Source organism: Oryza glaberrima, chromosome 5 (assembly GCF_000147395.1).
Source record: "Oryza glaberrima chromosome 5, OglaRS2, whole genome shotgun sequence".
NCBI classification, from domain to species: Eukaryota; Viridiplantae; Streptophyta; class Magnoliopsida; order Poales; family Poaceae; genus Oryza; species Oryza glaberrima.
In genome coordinates this window covers 3,461,816-3,483,256 of record NC_068330.1, presented here as the reverse complement: position 1 = coordinate 3,483,256, position 21,441 = coordinate 3,461,816, and the positions used below count along the sequence as shown (strand labels likewise).

Below are 21,441 nucleotides of genomic sequence, written 5' to 3'. Positions count from 1 at the left end.
AGTAATACACTTCTGCTCACTTTAGCTTGCAGTTCGGACAGACGCATATATAAACTTTTGGGACTACATTTTCTTTTTAATGAGGCAGCTGCGCGCTTACCAGATCTATCAAAATAGTGGAAAGAGCGGCGAGAGTAAGCAGAGAGAAGAAAAAGAAAAAAAAAACTATCGAGAGATGTAACCACCGTAAAAGTAGAGAAAGAACGAGAGCAAGTTGATTGTGTTTATGCACTGATGATGGATTTCTCTGGACTGATCAAGATGGCCCAAACAAAATGAGAGGCTTTATTGGATGAATAAGTTCACTTTGACTCGCTTAACTAGTGGTCGAATCTTATTCATATCCCTGAACCATAATACCAGATATCTTGACTCCTAAATTATTAAAATCGGTGCAACTTGACTTCCTCGACTGTTTTAGAGGACAGTTCCGTTGACACAGCGGTGTTGATTTGGTCTTCACTTCACGTGACGTTGACGTGGTATTAGAATTAAAAAAAAAAACTAGGTGAAACCCCGCGCATTGCTGCGGGAATTTAGTATGATAAAAAAATAACGTGTAATATAGTTAGATAATATCAGATTAAGTAAATTAATATGGTTTATGATCATTTAAACTTAAATTATAGAATGGTGATTCAAACGTGGAAAGTAAGGTGGTATGACCTTATAGAAGAAGAAAAGTAGTGAGATAGCTTGGACCGTAGATTAATCATCTAAAGGCTAAAAATAATTGATGTGATACGACTTAATTAGAGGAAAAAAGGAGAAAGATAATTTAGACCATAGATTAATCATTTAATCACTAAGTGAGGATAAACTATATAAGTATATAGGATATCATAAAACATAATAAAGATATACATTAAAACATTATGTGAATTATGTTGGATGATAATTTTTAACATGTTTGTATTTGAAAAGCTCTTAAATTATAAAAACTATAAAGATATAGCATGTTTGCATGATGTTTAAATGTGATGATTGTTAGTGGATGATGATGTGGCATCTTGTTAATTAGTGGATGATGATGTGGCATTTTGTTAGTGGATGATGATGTGGCATCTTTGCATGTTAAGCTTAAAGAGCTAGTGGGGGATAACTTTATAGTAAGATAGGATATGTGTGGGACTCATTTGTCATTCACACAAAAAAAATATTATAGGGCCCACGTATCATTCTCTCTCCTTCCCTTCTTCCTCCTTCTCTCCTCCTCCTCCTCTCTCTTTCTCTCCCCCTTTCTCTTCACCTTAGCCTGTACGTGGGGAATGGGGGCCGGATCGGTGGCGGCGAGCGGTGACCCACGCACGCCAAGGTCGAATCTTGCCAGTGCGTGCGTATGGTATCCCATTTGGACAGGATGATACCTCTCGTCTGAACGGACCTACCAGGTATCAGGCGATATATCTAAGATATCGTCCCGTTTGAACGGGATACCATCATGAAACATTTCCCTATTTCATATGTATATAGAAAAAAAAGGAGGCACATTCATCTAAAGAAATCCAATTCAAAAGGCCTTCTCTCATTATTTCAGGCCCAACGACCCAATAGCCTTAAAAAAAGGCCCAAAATCAAATTTACCTTAACTTCTCTCCTCCCCATTCCCAATTCCGTCTCCTCTCGACAGGAGGACGCGCCACCGCCGCCGCCGATGCGATTAGTTCTAGTAGTTAGTAGTTTAGTACTCCCTCCGTTTCACAATGTAAATTATTCTAATATTTTTCATATTCATATTAATGTTAATGAAACGGAGGAAGTACTTTAATCTAGACATATATAATACGAATGTGGAAAATGCTAGAATGATTTACACTGTGAAACGGAGGAATTACTTCCATATGTAGGCACATTCAATTTGTGTCATTCTAATCGTTGCTGTAAGCCTGTGAACCATTATTAATTGCAAGTGTTTCTGCTTACTTGCGAAAATGACAGGTTGCAACGCTCTGCCTGTCTGCCTGCATCTTGCTAGGTGAACGTGTCCTTTCAAATGCTATATCGTTGGGTAGCTTGAACAATACTTCACACACAATTCAGTGTCCATATGTATTGTTGATGGATCTATTCTCCGGTGAAATGCATTGTTAGGCAACTTGAGCATTTTCGTCATTAGGAACTTCTGACCACTCCTCTTATTATGGCAGTTGGAACTTCAGTTCAGATGGTGCTTTATTCAGTACTCAGTTGTCTTCCTGAGTTAATGACATAACAAAATCCCTGAATTTTAATTTCACCTTTCTTTTCTTTTTTTTTCTGGAAGCAAGTCTCATTCTTTGCTGTTGTGGTTTTCTGCATTATTCTGTCCCCTTTGGCGTTGGCCTGTTTTTGTCAGTCACAACAGTCATGACATACAAAATGCACCAGCAAAAGGGTGATGTCTATGTGGGTTGCTTTAAGTAGTTTAGCGTTTACCTCCCCATCCACTGATCCACATTGTTTTCTACTGTTCTACAGCTCTACTTTACCTACACAGGCTTTTTTTTAAAGGGAGTATATAAGCTTTGGCATGGTTTAGTTCCCAACTTTTTCTTCAGACTTTCAACTTTTCCATCACATCAAAACTTTCCTACACACAAACTTCCAACTTTTCCGTCACATCGTTTTAATTTCAATCAAACTTCTAATTTTAGCGTGAACTAAACACACCCTTTGTCTCGTATGTACAAAGGAGTCCTTACGTAATAAGTTTTTCCCAAAATTCCAAACTCCTAAAGTCTAAATATATACTCCTACTTTCACCCATGCTCTCGCTTCCTCCTTGATCTTAGCTAGGATTGATGCCACTGTTAATTGCTGCTTTGTAACAGAAAATTCTTACATTACGTCCGTACCATACTTCCCAAGATACCAGAATCACTAGAGTTCTAAGTGGTTGGTGAGTGTTATTGAGGAGTACAAGATTCCACCAGTGTTCGATAAACTTGTTCTTCTGTGCAGCTTCAGTGGCCTGTTTGGATGGAGGCTAACGTTGCCATAACTCGATTTGCCATAACTGTGGCAAGCCACACAAAGTGTGGCCAACAATTTGTTAGCCACAACTAGGGCAAACTTTGGCTAGCAAATGAGAGTATGACGCGTGGGCCAATGTGTTAATAAAGTGTGGCTTGACTCAACTGCTGCACGCAACCAAACACTAGTCTAAAAAATTGTGGCACGCCTAAGGTTTGGTGTGGCAAACTGAGGCCACCAACCAAACAGCCCCTTTAGACCATGTTTAGTTCAAAAAATTTTCTTCAAACTTCTAACTTTTTCATCACATTAAAAATTTCCTACACACATAAACTTTTAACTTTTTCGTCACATGGTTCCAATTTCAACCAAACTTCCAATTTTAACGTGAACTAAACACACCCTTACAGAGATGAAACTGTACACTGCTTGTTCCTTTGACTGGTCTATCATCTATTGAAGGCTTGAAGCAGTATTCTTGTATGGCAAACTAGCATGTGCTTTGTTTCTTGCTCCAGATGCAACACCATTTTACCCCCCTTTTTTTCTGTGAGAATTGCGATCTGGGCTACTTCAAAACTGAAAGGTACTAGTATGCACATCACATGCAGGTAGTGTTTTCCTGAAGAAACGTGTCCCTTTCCGTGCTGATGCAACGCAAACCCTTTTCTTCCATCAGAATTCTTCTTTTTTATTTTTTGCCTTCTCGGTGTTGGGCTGTTCGTCCGTTCATGTCGCGGATTCTCCCACCCTACCGACCCTCTTCTCCACCAAACACGATTGCTTGCAATTTGCAAATCTAACGTGCGGGCGGCAGGTCGATCGATGCAAAGCGGCAGCCGCAAACCGGTGAGACCTCGGAGAGGACGGGGTACATTTCGCTTGTACAAATGTTTACCAACTAAAAATAAAAAAGAATTTATGAATAGAACTTTTATATACACATTATTTTCGCGACAACGGCACCCTAGGCGTGGCGACGGCGCGGCGGCCGAGTGGAAGTGCGGCAGTGCGAGGGTCCGAGCAGCAGCGTGGCGGCCGCGTGACAGCGGCCGCGGTGGTGGCCGGCCAAGGGCGGTGGAGCGGCCTCCCCGATGGAGGCGCGGCCGACTGCTCGGCGGCAGGGCGCTGCGACGGTGACGCTGACTGTGCGGTGGCAGAGGCCGTCGCAGTAGCGTCGTTGCAGGTGCGGAGCTCGTCGTGGCGGTGGCGGCTGTGATTGCGGTGGGAGGGGGCACGGCGGTGACGACCGTGGCTGAGGTGGGAGGAGGCATGACGGCCTCGGATGGCTAGCTGAGGGCGTGGCAGACGGCTGCATCTGGCCGCGCGGCAGCGTTTGAAGGAGGGGTCAGAGACTGGCTTGGTGCAGAGAGGCGCAGCCGATGGCAGCGGAGGCCGGCTCGGCGCGAGAGGCGTAGGCGGTGGAGATGGAGGCCGGCTTGGCACGAGAGGCGCGGCCGATGGAGGGAGGCCGGATTGGCGCGAGAGGCGCGTCCAATGGAGGAGGCCGGCTTGGCGCGAGAGACGCGGCCGGCGGTGGAGAAGGCGACCTCGGTGCGAGGAGGAGCTGTCGGCGGATGTGGTGCGGTCTTCGGCGCACGAAGGCTGGCCGCGCGGGGGAGGGGGGCACTGTTGCAGTGGTCCCACATGTCGGCAGAGGTTGAGTGGTGGTGGAGCATCGATGCATCAACCGTGGATTCGCGGGTGGTGAGTAGCGGGTGAAAATTCAGCCCGGCCTTGGCCGGACCGACAACGATGGTTAATTATCCCTCCTAAGGGCATTGTCATGCTGTCTCAGCCCTCAAGGGTGGTTGCCGGACGAAAGCCCTATCTTAGCTTCTTTGAGCCCCGACGGACGACGGTGACGGTTTTTCCGTCGCTTCTCTTCTTGAAGGCGTCGTTTTTGGTATCCTCTAGCCAAAGCCTCTCGACTTTGGGCGATCTCGTTTGTGCTCTTTTGTTAGTCTAGCGGCAGTCGGTCACGCTTAGCAGCGGCCGGTCCGGTGTTAGCCTTCTCCTGGAGTTGTGTATTGGCACTGTCAGTGTGGGGGTGGTGGTATATTTTTTTTCCTTTTCCTGGTTACGACCCTCCAGGGTTGTAATCTTGTAATTTTTTTTCTTGCTCTATCAATAGAATCTCACACCGTCTCGTGCGGGTCGTTAAAAAAAATTATTTATGATTCAAAATTAAATGTTGTAAAATAAACTTCAATAAAATCTCACAAAGTTAACTGTATAAATTTAAAAGTTTAGCTTATAAAAGCAGAAAACAAATGATAGGACTGGACGAGTGATCGCGAAGCTTTTTCTTTGAAAGGGAGTAGGGTAAGTAAGGCTGTGTTCGTTGGTTGTGGTCTTGGGGATGAAACTAATCCCTCCGACACATAAAACGAAGCGATTTATTAGCGTATAATTAATTAAGTATTAGTTTAATTTATTTTAAAAAATAGATTAATATGATTTTTTTTAAAGTAACTTCCGATTTGGAAAACGTACGATTTCCGGAGGATATGAGTTGGGGAATAACACAACCCCGATCGCTCGTTGGCATCACGGCGGCAGGTTGGAGATCGCCGTTGTGTAGCTGGACCACGGAGGAGATGCCCGATGCGTTTCTTGAACTCCATGATTGATCATTGAACCCCACGACCCCCCCTGGGCCCACATGTCATCTGCCCACTGGCACCATGGCCCCACATACCATTTGTCCATTGTTGCCATTTTGTCATGGTCACCTGTCTCCTCTCTCTCCCTCTCTCTCTCCGAGTCCGTGCAGCAGTAATGGCATGGCAGATCTGGGCCGTTGATCGAGATGTCAACAGCCCTGCGGTGGGGCCGGCATGAGACAAAAACAATTCAACCGACGGTGTGGACTGTGGATCCGAGGGGAGAAGAAGAAGAAAAATAATGGGAATCAGGCGAAGCTGCCTGCTTGTACCTGTAGTGTACTGTTCGTCCGGTAGTGGGGGGTGGCCCACATGTCATTGGCACTGGTTAGGCTCCCTACCAACCTACCGAAACCACCACACCAGGTCAAACAATGACCAAAATATTAGTAGTACTACACGTGTAGAAGCAGGACGAAATGGGCCGATAGGAGAGCCGGATCTCCGAACGTGGACCAGCGCCAAAATACCACCCCCACACCACACGCGAACCGACGAAATGCAACATGACCTAACCCCCTAAGTACTGTTTAGTACTCACTCCGTCCTGTTTGGATTTGATATATCCTATTACTATAAATCTAAATCTAGACATGTCAGATTTACAGTAGTTCTAGGATCATCACATCTAACCAAAACTTACTATATTTTGAGACGGAGGAAGTAAATCACCACTGGAACAATAAATTTCTCATTGAAAACAAGCACCGACTACAAACGGGAAAAATCCAGTTTTTTCCTTTTAAGTCACCCCTGGAAAATTTTTGATAAGTTTGCTACCATCGAATTTCATGTAATCTCTAACTCCTACTGTTTGAATATATTTTTTTAATTAATGACAGCTGAATCGAGGGTTGACAAAACGTTGGAATTTCGTGAAAATCGACCGGTTTTCATAAAACCACTATATCACGGTTTATGAAAACCGATCTGTATTAGCCTGTTTTTTACCATGTTGATTGAAAGTCATCGGTTTTTATCGATTTTCTGTTGGATTTCGGTGAACCGGTGAGAAGCGATTTTTACTGGTTGAATCTCAAGATTGATTTGGACATAATTACCACATCAAATGTTTTTTCAGATATACTCCCTCCGTCCCATAAAAAACCAATCTAGTACTGGATGTGACACATCCTAATACTACGAATCTAGACATATGTATGTGTCACATTCGGTTTTAGATTTGTTTTTTATGGAGCAGAGGGACTATACCATAATAACAGTTTTTTTTGTGAGCTGTGAGGGGGCGGCCATGTCGGGGTGCATCAGCAGACGGCTGGCGGTGACACGAGCAATTTAACCGTTGCTTTGCCGATTAGTTGTTGTATAGTAGCTCTATTGCTGAATTTTTTTTCAACTAATTGCCTTGAAAGGCACTTCATTTTTTTTCCTACGTGTCTTTTTTCTATCTGACCGTGTATACGCACTAAATTTAACTATTTTATTTTTCTTATAAACACAGTAAAATAGTAAACGCTCATAACACACGCGCACTCATTCATATAAATGCACACAACCTATCTTTTTGAGCATCTTTCAAAGATTGAGTCGGCATATCTTGAGATTAATGAAGTCACCACATATACATCGTCTATCACTGAAAGAGTAACTAGACACAAATACAAATACCCGTATTAATCCAGATGGATTGATTTCACCACGAGAACCTAACGAGTTGAGTTACATCCAGTTCGGTTTCTACTGATATTAAGTATGGATCCATCCTATATTTTTATTGTGAATTCGCTATTGGTCTTGGCATAACGTGGACCTTAACCTAAATTACTTTAATTTAATTATTATAATCGTGCCAAGGGTGGAACGAAAAAAAAAAACTGAAAATCTCAGCGTTCATCGAGGATCTTATATTTATCCCCGTCTCCGCGCTCGTCTCGGCTCCTTCTTTGCCCACTTCCTGCCGCCGATTTTGCATCTCGCGAGCAGAGCAGAGCAGGGCGCGCGCGCGGCTGCTTCCGCCACATCCTGGTAAGGATCCAGATCCTCTTTTCTCATCCACTTTTATCTCGAATTTGTTTGCGTTAACCCTTAGCTTCTCCTTCTAGATCTGGAAGCAGCTTTTTTCTTTAACCTTGATGATACAAGTAGTAGCAGTTTGTTTTTTTTTTCCACAAAAATATGTTGGATCCGCCCCTTGTTACGCGTTTCAGTTCGGTTTGTGATACGAGGATTCGATTTTATTTTATTTTTATGTATATGTATAAGATGAGATTAAGAGAGTAAATGGTTTGAGGTTTCAAGAACCAGATTGATTGTTGAGTGTTGTTGGATTGATCGTCGCAGGGGGTGGAATGCTTGCCAAGATGCAGTCGCGCAGATGGATCTTGGCTTACCTTCTCGTCGTTCTCGTGAGCCTGCACGGTGGTGCCAATGGCTTCTACCTCCCGGGCACATTCATGCACACCTACACCCCTAACGAGGTGATCTCAGCCAAGGTCAACTCGCTCACCTCCATTGAGACCGAGTTGCCCTTCAGCTACTACAGCTTGCCCTACTGCAAGCCCCCGGAAGGCGTCAAGAAGAGCGCCGAGAACCTCGGCGAGATCCTCATGGGTGATCAGATCGACAATTCGCCATACCGGTTCCGAGTCAACGTGAATGAGTCCGTGTACCTATGCACCACGGACCCACTCACCAAGGAGCAGGCCGAGCTGTTGAAGAAGCGGGCGCGAGATCTGTACCAGGTCAACATGGTCCTCGACAATCTGCCGGTCATGCGATTCACCGAGCAGAATGGGGTGACTATCCAGTGGACCGGATTCCCGGTCGGGTACAACCCGATGGGGAGTAACGAGGATTACATCATTAACCATCTCAGGTTCAAGGTCTTGGTCCATCAGTACCAGGCGCAGGGTGATGTTGTGATCACCAGTGAGGATGGCGTTGCCATGGTGGAGTCAGATCGCAAGAGCGGATTCCAGATTGTTGGCTTCGAGGTTGTGCCTTGCAGTGTGAGGCGTGATCCTGAGGCGATGTCCAAGCTGAAGATGTATGACAAGGTTGATTCTGTCAAGTGCCCATTGGAGCTTGAGAAATCTCAGGCTATCCGTGAGAACGAGAGGATTACATTCACCTATGACGTTGAGTATGTAAAGAGCAACATTAAGTGGCCATCAAGGTGGGATGCATACTTGAAAATGGATGGTGCCAAGGTTCACTGGTTCTCAATCATGAACTCAATGATGGTTGTCTTCTTCTTGGCTGGTATCGTGTTTGTCATATTCTTGAGGACTGTCCGTAGGGATCTGACACGGTATGAGGAGATGGACAAGGAGGCTCAAGCTCAGATGAATGAGGAGCTCTCAGGATGGAAACTTGTGGTTGGTGATGTCTTCAGAGAGCCTTGCTGCTCAAAGCTGCTATGTGTTATGGTCGCTGATGGTATCCAGATCACTGGTATGGCAGTGGTTACAATTGTCTTTGCTGCTCTGGGTTTCCTCTCACCTGCTTCAAGGGGAATGCTCTTGACCGGAATGATCATCCTGTACCTCTTCCTTGGAATTATCGCTGGATATGTCGGTGTCCGTGTTTGGAGGACAATCAAAGGAACCTCAGAAGGGTGGAAATCTGTTGCTTGGCTGACCTCCTGCTTCTTCCCTGGCATTGTTTTCGTTATCCTGACCGTGCTGAACTCCATCCTGTGGGGCAAGAAGAGCACTGGAGCTTTACCTATCTCACTGTTTTTCACGCTCCTGGCCCTGTGGTTCTGCATCTCAGTTCCACTCACACTTATTGGAGGTTTGCTTGGTACACGTGCTGCAAGCATAGAGTACCCTGTCCGTACCAACCAAATTCCACGAGAGATCCCTGAGCGCAAGTTCCCGTCATGGCTGCTTGTTTTGGGTGCTGGAACATTGCCCTTTGGCACCCTCTTCATTGAGCTTTTCTTCATCCTGTCTAGCATTTGGTTGGGGAGGTTCTACTACGTCTTTGGCTTCCTATTCATTGTCCTTTTCCTGCTGGTCATAGTCTGTGGTGAGGTTTCTTTAGTCCTAACCTACATGCATCTTTGTGTGGAGGACTGGAAGTGGTGGTGGAAAGCCTTCTTTGCTTCCGGTTCTGTCGCCTTCTACGTCTTTCTATACTCCATCAACTACCTCGTGTTCGACCTTAGGAGCCTAAGTGGACCGGTCTCAGCAACGCTCTACCTTGGCTATTCCCTGATCATGGCCCTTGCCATCATGCTGTCTACTGGTGCTATTGGCTTCTTGCTGTCCTTCTACTTCGTCCATTACCTCTTCTCATCTGTTAAGATTGACTAGAGGCACCCACACTCTTGCTGCAATAGGATCACCTGAGCATGGTGATAGTTATCCCTTAGAAACATATCACACAATAATATTGAATTGAAAAGAAAAATGTAAACATGGCAACGCCCATGGCTTTTGGCCCTGATTAATTCTATCATTTAGCATAGCACAGTTTCTTTAAGTTCATGCTTATATTTTGTAGGCATGTCTGCAATGTTTCAGCTATGTTTTTTGACTTTGTAATACTATAATGTTTTGTTTTCTCTGGGCATTTGTGAGCAGCCTTTGTTGGAACACTTTGACAGATATTCAATATTAAAGAGCTATTCGATTACAGTCCTTATGTTTCTTCCCCTGATATTATACTGTTGAATGCTAGGTAACTGCTACTTGTTATGCTGCTTCCGCTTGCTCTGAAACTTGTAACGAGATAATGCTGTTGAGCAATTTTCTCGATAAACATGTATGTGTCTACATGAGTTGTTGTCAACCTTGCCGCTGTGAATACTCGTTTTCTGAATTCTGAAGGTTGTAATCAGGTCACAGTTTTTCAATTAGTTGCCACATGTTCTGACGTACTCTGTGACATGGACACATGGTTCACTGTTTCTGGTAAGCTGTAACAGTTGAACAGCATACACAGCTTCAAACCCCTCCAAGCCATGATTCCTTGAATAATTTATGCAGCGATCAGATATGGCTGCATCCTGTATTCCTGTATTCTGTTCCCTGTTCATGGTCTGCTTACAGTATTCTGATGTTCTCTTTCCATTTGGTGGATAATGTACTTGCATTCTTTCTTTGGTGTTGTATTCTTTTGTGAGAAATATGTACATCTACACCTTGTTATGTTTGCTTTTTTTTTTCCTGGTGCTACATTTGCATTCTCTGTTGTCCGGTATTGGATCAAATAGAGTAAAACATCAAACTGCTACATCTGACCTTAACGCACGGCTCTCCTAATTTACATATATTCACAGTTATATTTGTTGTAGAAGTTTAATTTGAATTTACATGTTTATATAGTGATGTATCTCATTAATTTATCTTGTTAATTCTTTTTATGACTAGACATGAAAAGAGAGGGATGTAAACACTTTTCCCTTTCTATCATTCCTTGCCTTTCTTGGCAAAGGTCTAACTACGGCTTTATTAGTTGTAATGCAGTCGTAAGATGCAGAAAAGATGTTAATTAATTAACAAGGTTGGTTAGAGTTGAAAAGATGTTAATTAATTAACAAGGTTGGTTAGAGTTTATTTTGTCTAGGTAGTAGGCACTGGATGGTGATGTTGTCTTTGTCCTTTAGTAATCGCAGTTATCAGAAGGTAGATCACTGTTCAGTTAATACAGTCGTAACCAGTGATACTAGAATGTGCCAATACTTAGTACAAAGATACTAGAATCCTTTTCTCATGGATCTAGCATGTGCCCATAATTTCTTGTATGCTTGGGCAATGTTGCATTTGTAGTTTCTGTTTTTTTTTTTAATAAGATCAGGAGACAGACAACTAAATTATTAATTAAATGGTTCATACTGTGCATGTCAAACTATCAGGATGACCAAACTTGATTAACTTGACATAGTGATTCTTACAAGCAGAAAGCAATACGCCATAGCAGTTTAATACATACTTCCTCCATCCTAGAAAAACCCAAAAGTTATTGGTTTTTTCTAGGACGAAGATTTCTACAAGGAGCATAAAAACACACAAAAAAAAATGCATCAGACAAAATCATCACGCAATACATCAACTGAAGTGAGTTAGTGACAGTCGGACAATAGTTTGCTAAAAGTACCATTCTGCCAAGGGAAAACCTAATGTCCATTTCTCTTTCCTCTTTTCATGTCATAATAATAGCTAAATCGTTTGCAATGTATGTATTTATACAAGAGAATGCACTGGCTTGTTTGAAGTTGAAAGCTCGCCCATGAAATTTGACTGCCAATTCATTGGGTATCTACTGACAGTTTTCTGATCAATGGACAGACTAGTGGATAATTTTCCAACTCCTTGTAGAAAGATCACTCAACCTTTGCAAACCCTCCTTCCGGTAGACTACTGTCATTGACTGCTTCTCGCACAAATCTACAAAAGCAAAATGGTAGTGTCAAATAACACGGTTCAGTTCCAATTGAGTTAATCCATCCAACGCCACTATTGTATTCTTTAATGTTGCGACCAAAATGGGAGAGAGCAGTACATCTCAAGGTAACTAAGCTAGCATGATTATGATCAATACAGCTTTAAAAGATGATTTAGAAATTGGGTCAGTGTTCAACCTACAAAACCAAAAGCATGCAGGATGCAAAAGATTAATGAATTCTCATTATTTTTGTTCTACGTAGCCGTGAATAGTTCAGTCTCAGCCTATATACAGAAAACTAACTGAAAGGTGAAGAACAAACCTTGTTAACTTTTCCTGAGATGATTGCAGGACGTAGATTGCAAGGATGAAGGATAGAACAAGCCCTGCATATATAAAAAGAAGCTATTTTAGGACACAAATATGAAAGCCATTAGAACTAGAAAACTATCACACTTTGCTATATCAGCATAGATGGCATCAGAACATAAATGTTCCGTTCATGATATAAGGGAAATCCCAAGAGTAGTATAGCATGGCAAACAAATGCTATTTGAGTTAAAACGAACTCACCAGATCCAAACAACACATAGAAACCTCCAGGAACATCTATCTCCGATTGCTCCTCCCTGAATGAAAGTATCATTTCAAGTCCTTGAATCAATTTCACCCTAGTTTGTTATGGTAAAGATCTCTTTGAAAGGTCATAATATTTTAAGTTACAAAGTAAGTTTTTACCATGTATATCTAACCAGAACATATTTTGGCCAATTCTGTTGATCCCAGAAATTCTTCCTTATGTCAGGATGATGTTCAACATCTGGATAACAAAATGAACATTGGCTAGCAATTAGGGAAATCGAGAAACAAAACAACAAAATCAGCCTGTGAATATAAATAATTTACTAGGTGAAAGAGAAACCACTCTAAAAATGATAGCTATCCTTGAAAAAGTCTAGTCTATTGGAAATTTGCAACATAAGTTATGTGCCCTTATACAGGGCCCGAATATTGTTGCGGTACTGGTAGAGAGAGAGAGAGAGAGAGAGAGAGAGAGAGAGAGAGAGAAGTCAGGAGCATTTGCTGAGCACTCCCAAAAGGGCTGCTCAATTAACACACCATCAGTTCACTACCAAAAGGTAAACAAAGTTGACTACTTGACTACACTAAGATAAATCTTTAAAGATTCCCCTAAACTCAAAAAGAAGAAGTAGCATGAGCATGATGCTGACAATGAGTTATATAAATGAACTACGTTCAGGAAGACAGACATGCAAAAGAACATAACATATTAATGAAGTGCTGCTACACATGAAATGTTTTGTTACAGAGTATTTGGCAATCATATATGTACATGATACTGCTTGCATGAAAAATAATAACAATACTAAATATGATAGAATTATATATGTTTAGACATATGCAAAAAGATATATCACGAGGACAGGTGATAACAATACATACAAATGTGAGGCATGTCCACTACTTTAGCCGTGACACCAAGTAAATCATTTCCAGAGTATTTCTGCGTAATCAAAGGTAGATCATATTAAGCATAGAGACAAGTCTTGCTAGAAAGGTATATAGAAACTATTAAGCAAGGACTCACCAAATGGAAATCAATCATTGGAACTTCAGAGCTTTTGCGATTTATGACATAAAGCCAAGGAAGGTGGAACTTTTCGTGACCAATTTGAAATGTTCTACAGTGTCAGAATCAGGTAAGATTGTAAAACACATATCCAGAAACACACTCATATACAGGTTGTAAATCTCATATGTTCATAACATTTCCAACCTTACTACCATTTACTCTTTTAGTTCTCTACAACAGTCAATTGAACTAAAAGTCAGTTCGTCTTAACCTTACAATGAGTATTATAACCTAGCACAAACTATGCAGAACACCATACCTTCTGAATTCTCTCTCTCAAAAATGAAAAATAACAAGAAAAAGTTTTAACAATGTATGATTTCAGTCACAAGATTCTGGTGTCACAAAATGATCACCGATTATGATGATAACCTTCAAAGTCATGCCATACAGCTTACTGGACTCACTGTTCTACTCAAACATTGTAGAACAGAAGTATAAATTTATCATCTAAAACATGAAGAACAGCAGAACATCCTACTCACATCTTGTAAGGATCTGCACCGGTGAACCCAGTCGGCTTGGGGATCGGCATCATAACCTGCACAAGAGAGACCAACCCACATCACCAAAACCACTCCCCCACACACATGAAACGAATCATAGATCTCGACCCTCTCTTTTCAAGAACAGACCCCCCTCTCTCACCTCATGGTTGACCGCGAAGGACGGGCAGTGGCGTCCCACCACGTCGAACCACACCGACCTCGACTGCAAACAAACAAAAACAAAAAAACCCACCTCGCAGATCAGATCGCGCCAAAGAACAACACAAATCAGCCTCAGAATCCGAAGGCTTTGCTCACTTACGCCGTGGTACTGGCCGGAGCGGAGCATGGGGACGATGTCGCCGGGGCGGTAGGCGGACGCGAGGGGGATGAGGAGGGCCGAGGAGTAGAGGAGGAGGAGGAGGAGGCGGTGGTGGTGGGCCGCGGCGGGGCTCCGGCGGGCGGCCATGGCGGCGAGGTGGTCGCCGGAGTTGGGGGTGGAGGGTGAGATTCGGGGGTTCGTTTTGGAGAGTCAGATTTGGCGATGCTTATTGGACTTTTGGCTTCACTAATCTTGGCCCATTATTCAGCCCAGTAATGATGCATTTATTAGGGATTTTGGCCCAATTGATTACTGGACCTATAAACATATGGAAATTCGGTTCTGTTTGTATTTATATTTTTTCTTGTTGAGGTAGGAAATGAACCTACGAAATTTGTACGACATAGGCAGCAGGAAGTTACACATTTTGATGTTTAACTTTTATATCATTTAGCATAGTTTTTCTTTTACCTCTATATGTATATTTCTGAAAAAAAATATAGCTATATGTATCACATTTTTTTTACCTACATCACACTTTCATAACATTTGAAATTCATTATATATATATATATTTTTTTTCAAATAACAGAATAGACAATGCTGAGCGTAGATTAGCTGGTTAGGTTTTTTACGATGAAACCTTTAAATCCTAAACTTAATATAAATGCTCGTATTTACAGCTAATTGTTCTATCAGTGGTATGTGATGTACTCGTCGACAAATCACATGTGATGACTTAGTCAACCTTAAAATATGTTGCACTAATCCTCATAAGTGCTTATAAGGGTACAGCACATATTTATAGGAATGAGTACGTGCACATGTATATAAAGGGTTCTTGGTTGTTGGAAATTGCTTTTCATTATTTGGTACTCCGTCTGTTTCAGGTTATAAGATTTTCTAGCACTGCCTATATTCATATAGATATTAATGTATCTAGACACACATATGTCTAGATTAACACACACACACACACACATATATATATATATATGAATGTGGTCAATGCTAGAAAGTTTTATAATACGAAACGGAGAAAGTAGTACAAACGATTAATTAAAGTAGCTATAGTTTACATAGGGCGCTAATAGAAAACCGTGCAATACAACTTCATAAACCACCTGATGTTAGTACACATGTTTGGCCTCCTAAGTCGTCCTATCATAGGTAAATATGTTATATATTTGGAACGGCTACCACAGGTAGTAGAGTTTAAAAGATTCTTTGACGTTTGAGTGGTTTTAGACTTTCAGCGGAAGATGCTGAACTATGTTCCTTTTACTTCATAGAATATTCTATATTTGACTGCATAGAGATTGTGGATGCGGTTGAAAGTGTGGTGGTGCTAAAGATAGATGAGGGCATATTTGATGCTGACATCCCCTACTTCCATAATTCACTGGTGGATACTATGGCATAAGAATTAGACCTATCATAGTCATGTTTTTCATTTAGTTTATGAGAAGATGAGGTTATCGAATTTAGAAAATAAACTAAAAATCGGAAGTTAGAAAAACAAACTTTTCTATATTCTCAAACTGCTTTTCAGAATCTTTAACTCTTTCAATCAGGCTTTTAAGCTTAGTTCGAAAACTCATTTATTTTATTTAACTCTCTCGTTAGCTGAGAGTAAACTGCTAAACTATTTATTTTTTACAAAAGTTATTTTAAAATCATTTTTCTAATTTATAATGATCAATACTTGATTAATGACATGTCGTTAATGACTGCAAGTAGAAAGCTACCGCCAAAATCACGATCGAACTAAGCATAAGCCTTAGTAGTCATTAGTACTCCCTCCATCCTAAAATAAGTACAATTTTACACTGTTTATCTCTAACGTTTGATCATTCGTTTTATTTAAAATTTTTTTATGATTAGTATTTATATTATTATTAGATGATAAAACATGATAGTACTTTATGTATGACTATTTTTTTTTAAAAAAATTTAAATAAGACGGATGGTCAAACGTTGGACACGGTTACCTACGACTGCACTTATTTAGGAACGGAGGTACTACACCGCAGGTACTTAATATGTCATTTATTTCGAATGGTTTTCTAGATATATACTCATAAAAAAGTCCTTTTATATCTACTTTAACCCTTACGAGCGGCAAGCTTTGTGACAATCGAGAGAACACCTCAATTTTTTTTTAAAAAGGTAAAATGAACTGTTTTTCCAAACATTAATTTTGTTTATAGCTGATACACAACTCTTCTCTCCCACAAAAAGTGGAAAAAAAAATTCACAACTCTTCATCCTAGAATAGATTAGGCTATTGCATGGACAAACCATTATCCAAAGAAAAAAAAACTACCGAAAAAGTATAGAAAATCCACTTCTTAAGCTTTTTACTAGTGGCTAGTATGATTTTACAAAGGCTGATGTAAAAAGAAAAAGTTAAAAAATTAACGTAATTTCAGGTCTTATTTGTGGTGCAACAACCATTCAACCAACACAGCTAGCAACAAGAGTAGAAACAAAAATTCCCCTCCTATTTTCTACCAATCCCCAGCCATAAAAATTAAAACGAGAAAAAAAAGAAATAATCCCCACAAATAATAAATGGATAAATAAAATCGAAATAGAAAAAGAAAAGAAAAATCCAAAAATAAAACCCCCTCCACTCCCATCCCGTTTCTTCCTCTTTCCCCTTCTCATGGAGTCGTGTAGCTTCCGCACCGCCGCCTCGCCATCGCCATTCCCCTCGCTTCCCTCCTCCTCCCGACAAGCGCCACTATGCTCCAGCCTCCGATTCCCCGTAAGAAGTTCCCTCCTTTTACGGCGGGTTTATGGAAACTTTTGGGGTTTTTTTTTCTGATGTTTTTGTGATTTTTTCTTTGGTTGTTGCAGAGACCAAGAAACGGGAGGATGGTGGGGGTGCGGAGGAGGGCGTCCGGATTCGAGGCCTTCCCTCCCCTACCTGGTAAGGTGTTCGTCGAGGAGGTGAGCTTTTCTTGGTTTTTGTTTGATTCATGGGTGTAAAGATAAGAGTTTTCTTGGTTAATTTCTTGTTTGGTTTCAAGAACTCTGGCTTGCCCTAGGTGCAAATGTGGTATTAACTTCGATTGGGGTTGGATTTTCTCTGTGCGACCTCCGGATTAGGCAGGGATTCAGCTTGCTCTGATGCTTCTTTAGAATACAAACTGCGCATCTTTGGGAGAAATTAGTGCCATTTATATGGTTCATGGGTTAATTTCCATCTTTTCTTATCTTGGTTGTACTAATAGGGTAGAAAGTTAGCTCATGCTTCTTCCATTTCGGAGCATTGGCGAGTTTCCTCTAAAACAGAGCAAGTGACTAAGTGAGTTTCATTTGAGTTTGATGGTTCCCTTTGGTGAATTATCCCCAGTATTGCTGTTCTTGTAGTTGGTGGGTTCGAGGATGTAGTACTCTTAGCTAAGGAGTAGATTTTTAGTTCTGTTGCTTGGAATCTTGGTAGTCAGTTAATTACCATATTCATATGCTTGGATCACTTATGACTAACATTTCTCAACGTTCCCAAGCTATGGTTTATATTGTTCCATTACATGATACACTCTTCGAGGATAAGAGCTGTTTACCTTTCATTTTTGTAGGCCAGGACTAATTAGATGTGCATTTGTTTTTTAGGAAATTGGAGCTGAATATGGGCAAGGTTTTGAGACATTTAGGATGGATGGACCACTCAAGGTCGATGTGGTGAGTATACGTCATTTAACTTACATCGCAATTTTTTCTATATCTAGCATCCTGTATTACTTCCTTAAGTTACATTTTATATAAGTTTCCTTTCATTGTTTCAGGATTATCTGAACGAAAAATTGCAAGAATGCTTCCTTCAAAGGATAAGACATGCTATGAAGCCAGATGAAGCATGTGGGCTTATTTTCTCATGGGACAACGTAATTGTGAGTTTTTCTTTTTTGTTCTTGTGCTAGTTTGTAATAGTGCAATGTCTACTAGCCTACTAGTGATATTTATTTCTTCTAAGTGGCACATTAGGCCTTCTCATCTGCAGTTACTCGTTGTGATGATCATTCAAACAAATTCTACCTTACGTGTTAATAATTTAAAATTTGTTTCTGTTTCAACTTCATTACGGGATGCTTTGTTTTTCTGGTTTGAACTACACTGGTTGATTGGTAGAGAAGAACAAGAGTCAGCTTCCTTAAGTCCATTCTTCTCAGTAGTTTATAGAGCTGTTACAATGGGGAAACACCTTTAATCACCTAGGTGGACATCCACCCATTTGTTGCATGTCAACTAAATGGGTATGAAAAAAAATCAAAAAAAATTGACAAGATATATTCATATGTAATATATCACCCCACAAACATGCAAGTTCAAATTCGACTTCTACAAGTTGTAATAAAAATAACAAATCAAACTCTGATTAGTATACGTATATTCACAGTTAAATTTGTTATTTTTGTTTCAACTTATAAAAGTTGAATTTTAAGTTGCATGTTTTTGTAGTGATATATTTTATATCAATCTATCTTGTAAATTTTTTTGAAATTTTTTCATGATCATTTAGTTGACATGCACTAAATGAGTGGACGTCCACTCAAGTGATTAGAATCCACCTCCGTTACAATGCCCATTGTTGCATCTATAATTGACTCAGATTTGTCATCCTCTTCTGTTCTCTTAGGCTGATACAGACTCACTAAAGTTGGATGCCTGGAGACAGCTTGCTTTGGAAGAAGGTATACCTTTAAAATAAAAATACAGTGTAAAGTTTTATGAAACATACTATTCCTATAATGTTATTGTATGGGTCCTTTTCTTTTTTCCGACAATGCAAACTGTAGAAATCATTTTCTTACTCGTTTAAGTTCATATTTTGCCTTCACATTCAGATTCTCAGTGGTATATTGTCTGCAAGGTCTGAGGAGCACATACATTAACTTACTATAAATATAAGATTCTTATTGTGCAACCTTTTATGACTTCTCATTCAATTTTGACTGAATAAAATCGGTCTAAACTACTTATTTGTCATTGAGGTTTGTGTTTACCTCACTGCCAGGGATGCTACCTTGATATTGCTAATAAATTTATTTCATGCAGGGAAGGATATCCCAAATGCTGGTCATCTCCAAAAGAGTATTCTTCATGGTGCTGCTGACCATGTGCTTAGAAAGGTATGAGTTTTCTTTATACATACGGAAGGTCTATGTTTTAGAGTTGATACCATGCTTGCATCATCAATTAGCTTTGGTACTTTTTAGTAACACTAATTTGCCACTGAAAGTTATTTTGCTGCAAACAAAATAATAATAATAAAAGCATACTCTTTGTTGGGCACATTCTTTCTATTGTGCATATGGCTTTCCTTTTGCAATTTGCACCCAGTGGCAACTCTACTTGTCCTTATTCAGGTTTTATATTGGGCAAAAGATGAAAGTCAAATGGAAAGACTGAAGGCACGGCTTATAGAGTTATACTACGAAAATCTCTTCAAAGTAATTATTTCTACGCTTCTTTTGGGATAAAAGATGGCTTAAATTATACATAATTGTTTCTGATTAAGTGTGTTCATTTCATTCAGCTTGATACACCAGTAAATGGATTGCGGGAATGGTTGGATGCTGTCCAGACAGCAGGCATCCCTTGTGCTGTCGCATCGTCCCTGGATAGGAGATGCATGATTGAAGCTTTGGATCGAATGGAACTAAGCAAATATTTCAAGGTTCTTTTTTTATATCATCCTAATTCCCAACTTTTACCAAAACATTATTTTCTGAAATACATTCTTCGAATACGATGTATATCAGAAGTTAATTTTATTCATTCCTCCTTTATATTGCAGGCAATTGTGACTGACGAGGATGATATGGAGTCAATAGCACATAGGTTCCTCTCAGCTGCTATGAAGGCATGTTTCTGCTCCACTTCAAAATATTTAGCTGTTTTCAAGATATATCGCTCACATGTTTGTCAAATCTGTTGTTTCTCACCAGTTGGATCGGAAGCCCTCAAAGTGTGTAGTGTTTGAGGATGACCCGAGAGGCGTAACCGCTGCTCACAACTGTACCATGATGGCAGTTGCACTCATTGGTGCTCATCCTGCGTATGTAGTTCTCTCCTTTTTTTTTCTTTTTTTGGAATAATATTCTTTGAAATTAGAGCACAGTTTTTTCCGTTGCTTTCAGATCTTTCTGTTGAACTACATAGCAAATCTTGGCTACTTACCTGTGGAATATACATTTTGTATGACATGTAGGTATGAGCTGGTACAGGCGGATCTCGCCATCGCAAAATACAGCGAGCTCTCGGTGATCAATCTCAGAAGGTTGTTTGCTCATAAGGGGTTAAGTTTCATGGACTTGCAGAAGCAGATCATCGAGAGGTCACCTCCAAAGAGGAAGCTGACAGTAGACACCATCTTCTAATGAATTCTTTACCTCCCAATACTGAAAAAGAGAAAAGAAAAAAGCACCATCCTCCTTACTGTGCTGTGTATATAGCATTCCATGTTGGTTAGATTACATAGAAAGCTGATGTTAGATGATCTGTTGTTGCATACCTCCATTCTGGATAACTAGTTGTAAACTGATGTTTACCCATTTTATTCATGATAAATACCAGTCTACCAAAACAAAGGCCCCGTTCGAATGTCATGAAAATGGTGGATTAGATTTTGGATTAAAGTGGCACGTTTTTTAAACTGCTAAACGGTGTGTTTCGTGCGAAAACTTTCTATATGAAAGTTGTTCTAAAATATCAGATTAATCCATTTTCAAGTTTGTAATAATTAAACTCAATTAATCACACGTTATAACCATATCGTTTTGCGTGAAACACTTAATCTTCATCTTCAGATACAGACATATTGGATCCAAGTACTGCAAATGAAATGCCGTCGAGGGCTTAAAACATTTTCCCCCAAATACAAAGCACACCATACAAAGCCACAAAAACATGCTAAGGTCCAAATGCCTGCAATATAACTATAGAATATAGATAGATCAAAAGGAAGGAGATTCAGTTTCAAATTTGATACGAACC

The 21,441-nt window shown here is 40.5% G+C and overlaps 3 protein-coding genes across 4 annotated transcripts; 2 read left to right on the top strand and 1 right to left on the bottom strand.

The window, feature by feature from the left end:
• Positions 1-7,437: 7,437 nt before the first annotated feature.
• Positions 7,438-10,222, top strand: LOC127772570 (transmembrane 9 superfamily member 12-like). Its single transcript, XM_052298503.1, has 2 exons — positions 7,438-7,604; positions 7,920-10,222. The coding sequence occupies exon 2, from the start codon at positions 7,928-7,930 to the stop codon at positions 9,896-9,898; it is 1,971 nt and encodes a 656-aa protein (XP_052154463.1). The 5' UTR covers positions 7,438-7,604; positions 7,920-7,927; the 3' UTR covers positions 9,899-10,222.
• Positions 10,223-11,594: 1,372 nt separating this feature from the next.
• On the bottom strand, positions 11,595-14,661 carry LOC127772573 (uncharacterized). The gene is made up of 9 exons (XM_052298508.1): positions 14,437-14,661; positions 14,275-14,337; positions 14,112-14,167; positions 13,582-13,675; positions 13,437-13,497; positions 12,711-12,792; positions 12,546-12,601; positions 12,295-12,358; positions 11,595-11,974 (listed from the first exon to the last, which is right to left on the bottom strand). The coding sequence occupies exons 1-9, from the start codon at positions 14,581-14,583 to the stop codon at positions 11,911-11,913; spliced, it is 687 nt and encodes a 228-aa protein (XP_052154468.1). The 5' UTR covers positions 14,584-14,661; the 3' UTR covers positions 11,595-11,910.
• Positions 14,662-17,059: 2,398 nt separating this feature from the next.
• Positions 17,060-21,035, top strand: LOC127772571 (5-amino-6-(5-phospho-D-ribitylamino)uracil phosphatase, chloroplastic). Of its 2 annotated transcripts, none has more exons than XM_052298504.1 (11): positions 17,060-17,206; positions 17,299-17,391; positions 18,058-18,126; positions 18,231-18,335; positions 19,082-19,136; positions 19,501-19,574; positions 19,812-19,895; positions 19,982-20,122; positions 20,243-20,308; positions 20,394-20,503; positions 20,657-21,035. In XM_052298504.1, the coding sequence occupies exons 1-11, from the start codon at positions 17,105-17,107 to the stop codon at positions 20,823-20,825; spliced, it is 1,068 nt and encodes a 355-aa protein (XP_052154464.1). In that variant the 5' UTR covers positions 17,060-17,104; the 3' UTR covers positions 20,826-21,035. The 2 variants fall into 2 exon arrangements, with proteins under 2 accessions (XP_052154464.1, XP_052154465.1); XM_052298505.1 differs by having other exon boundaries at positions 17,062-17,206; positions 17,299-17,371.
• The last annotated feature ends 406 nt before the right edge of the window (positions 21,036-21,441 follow it).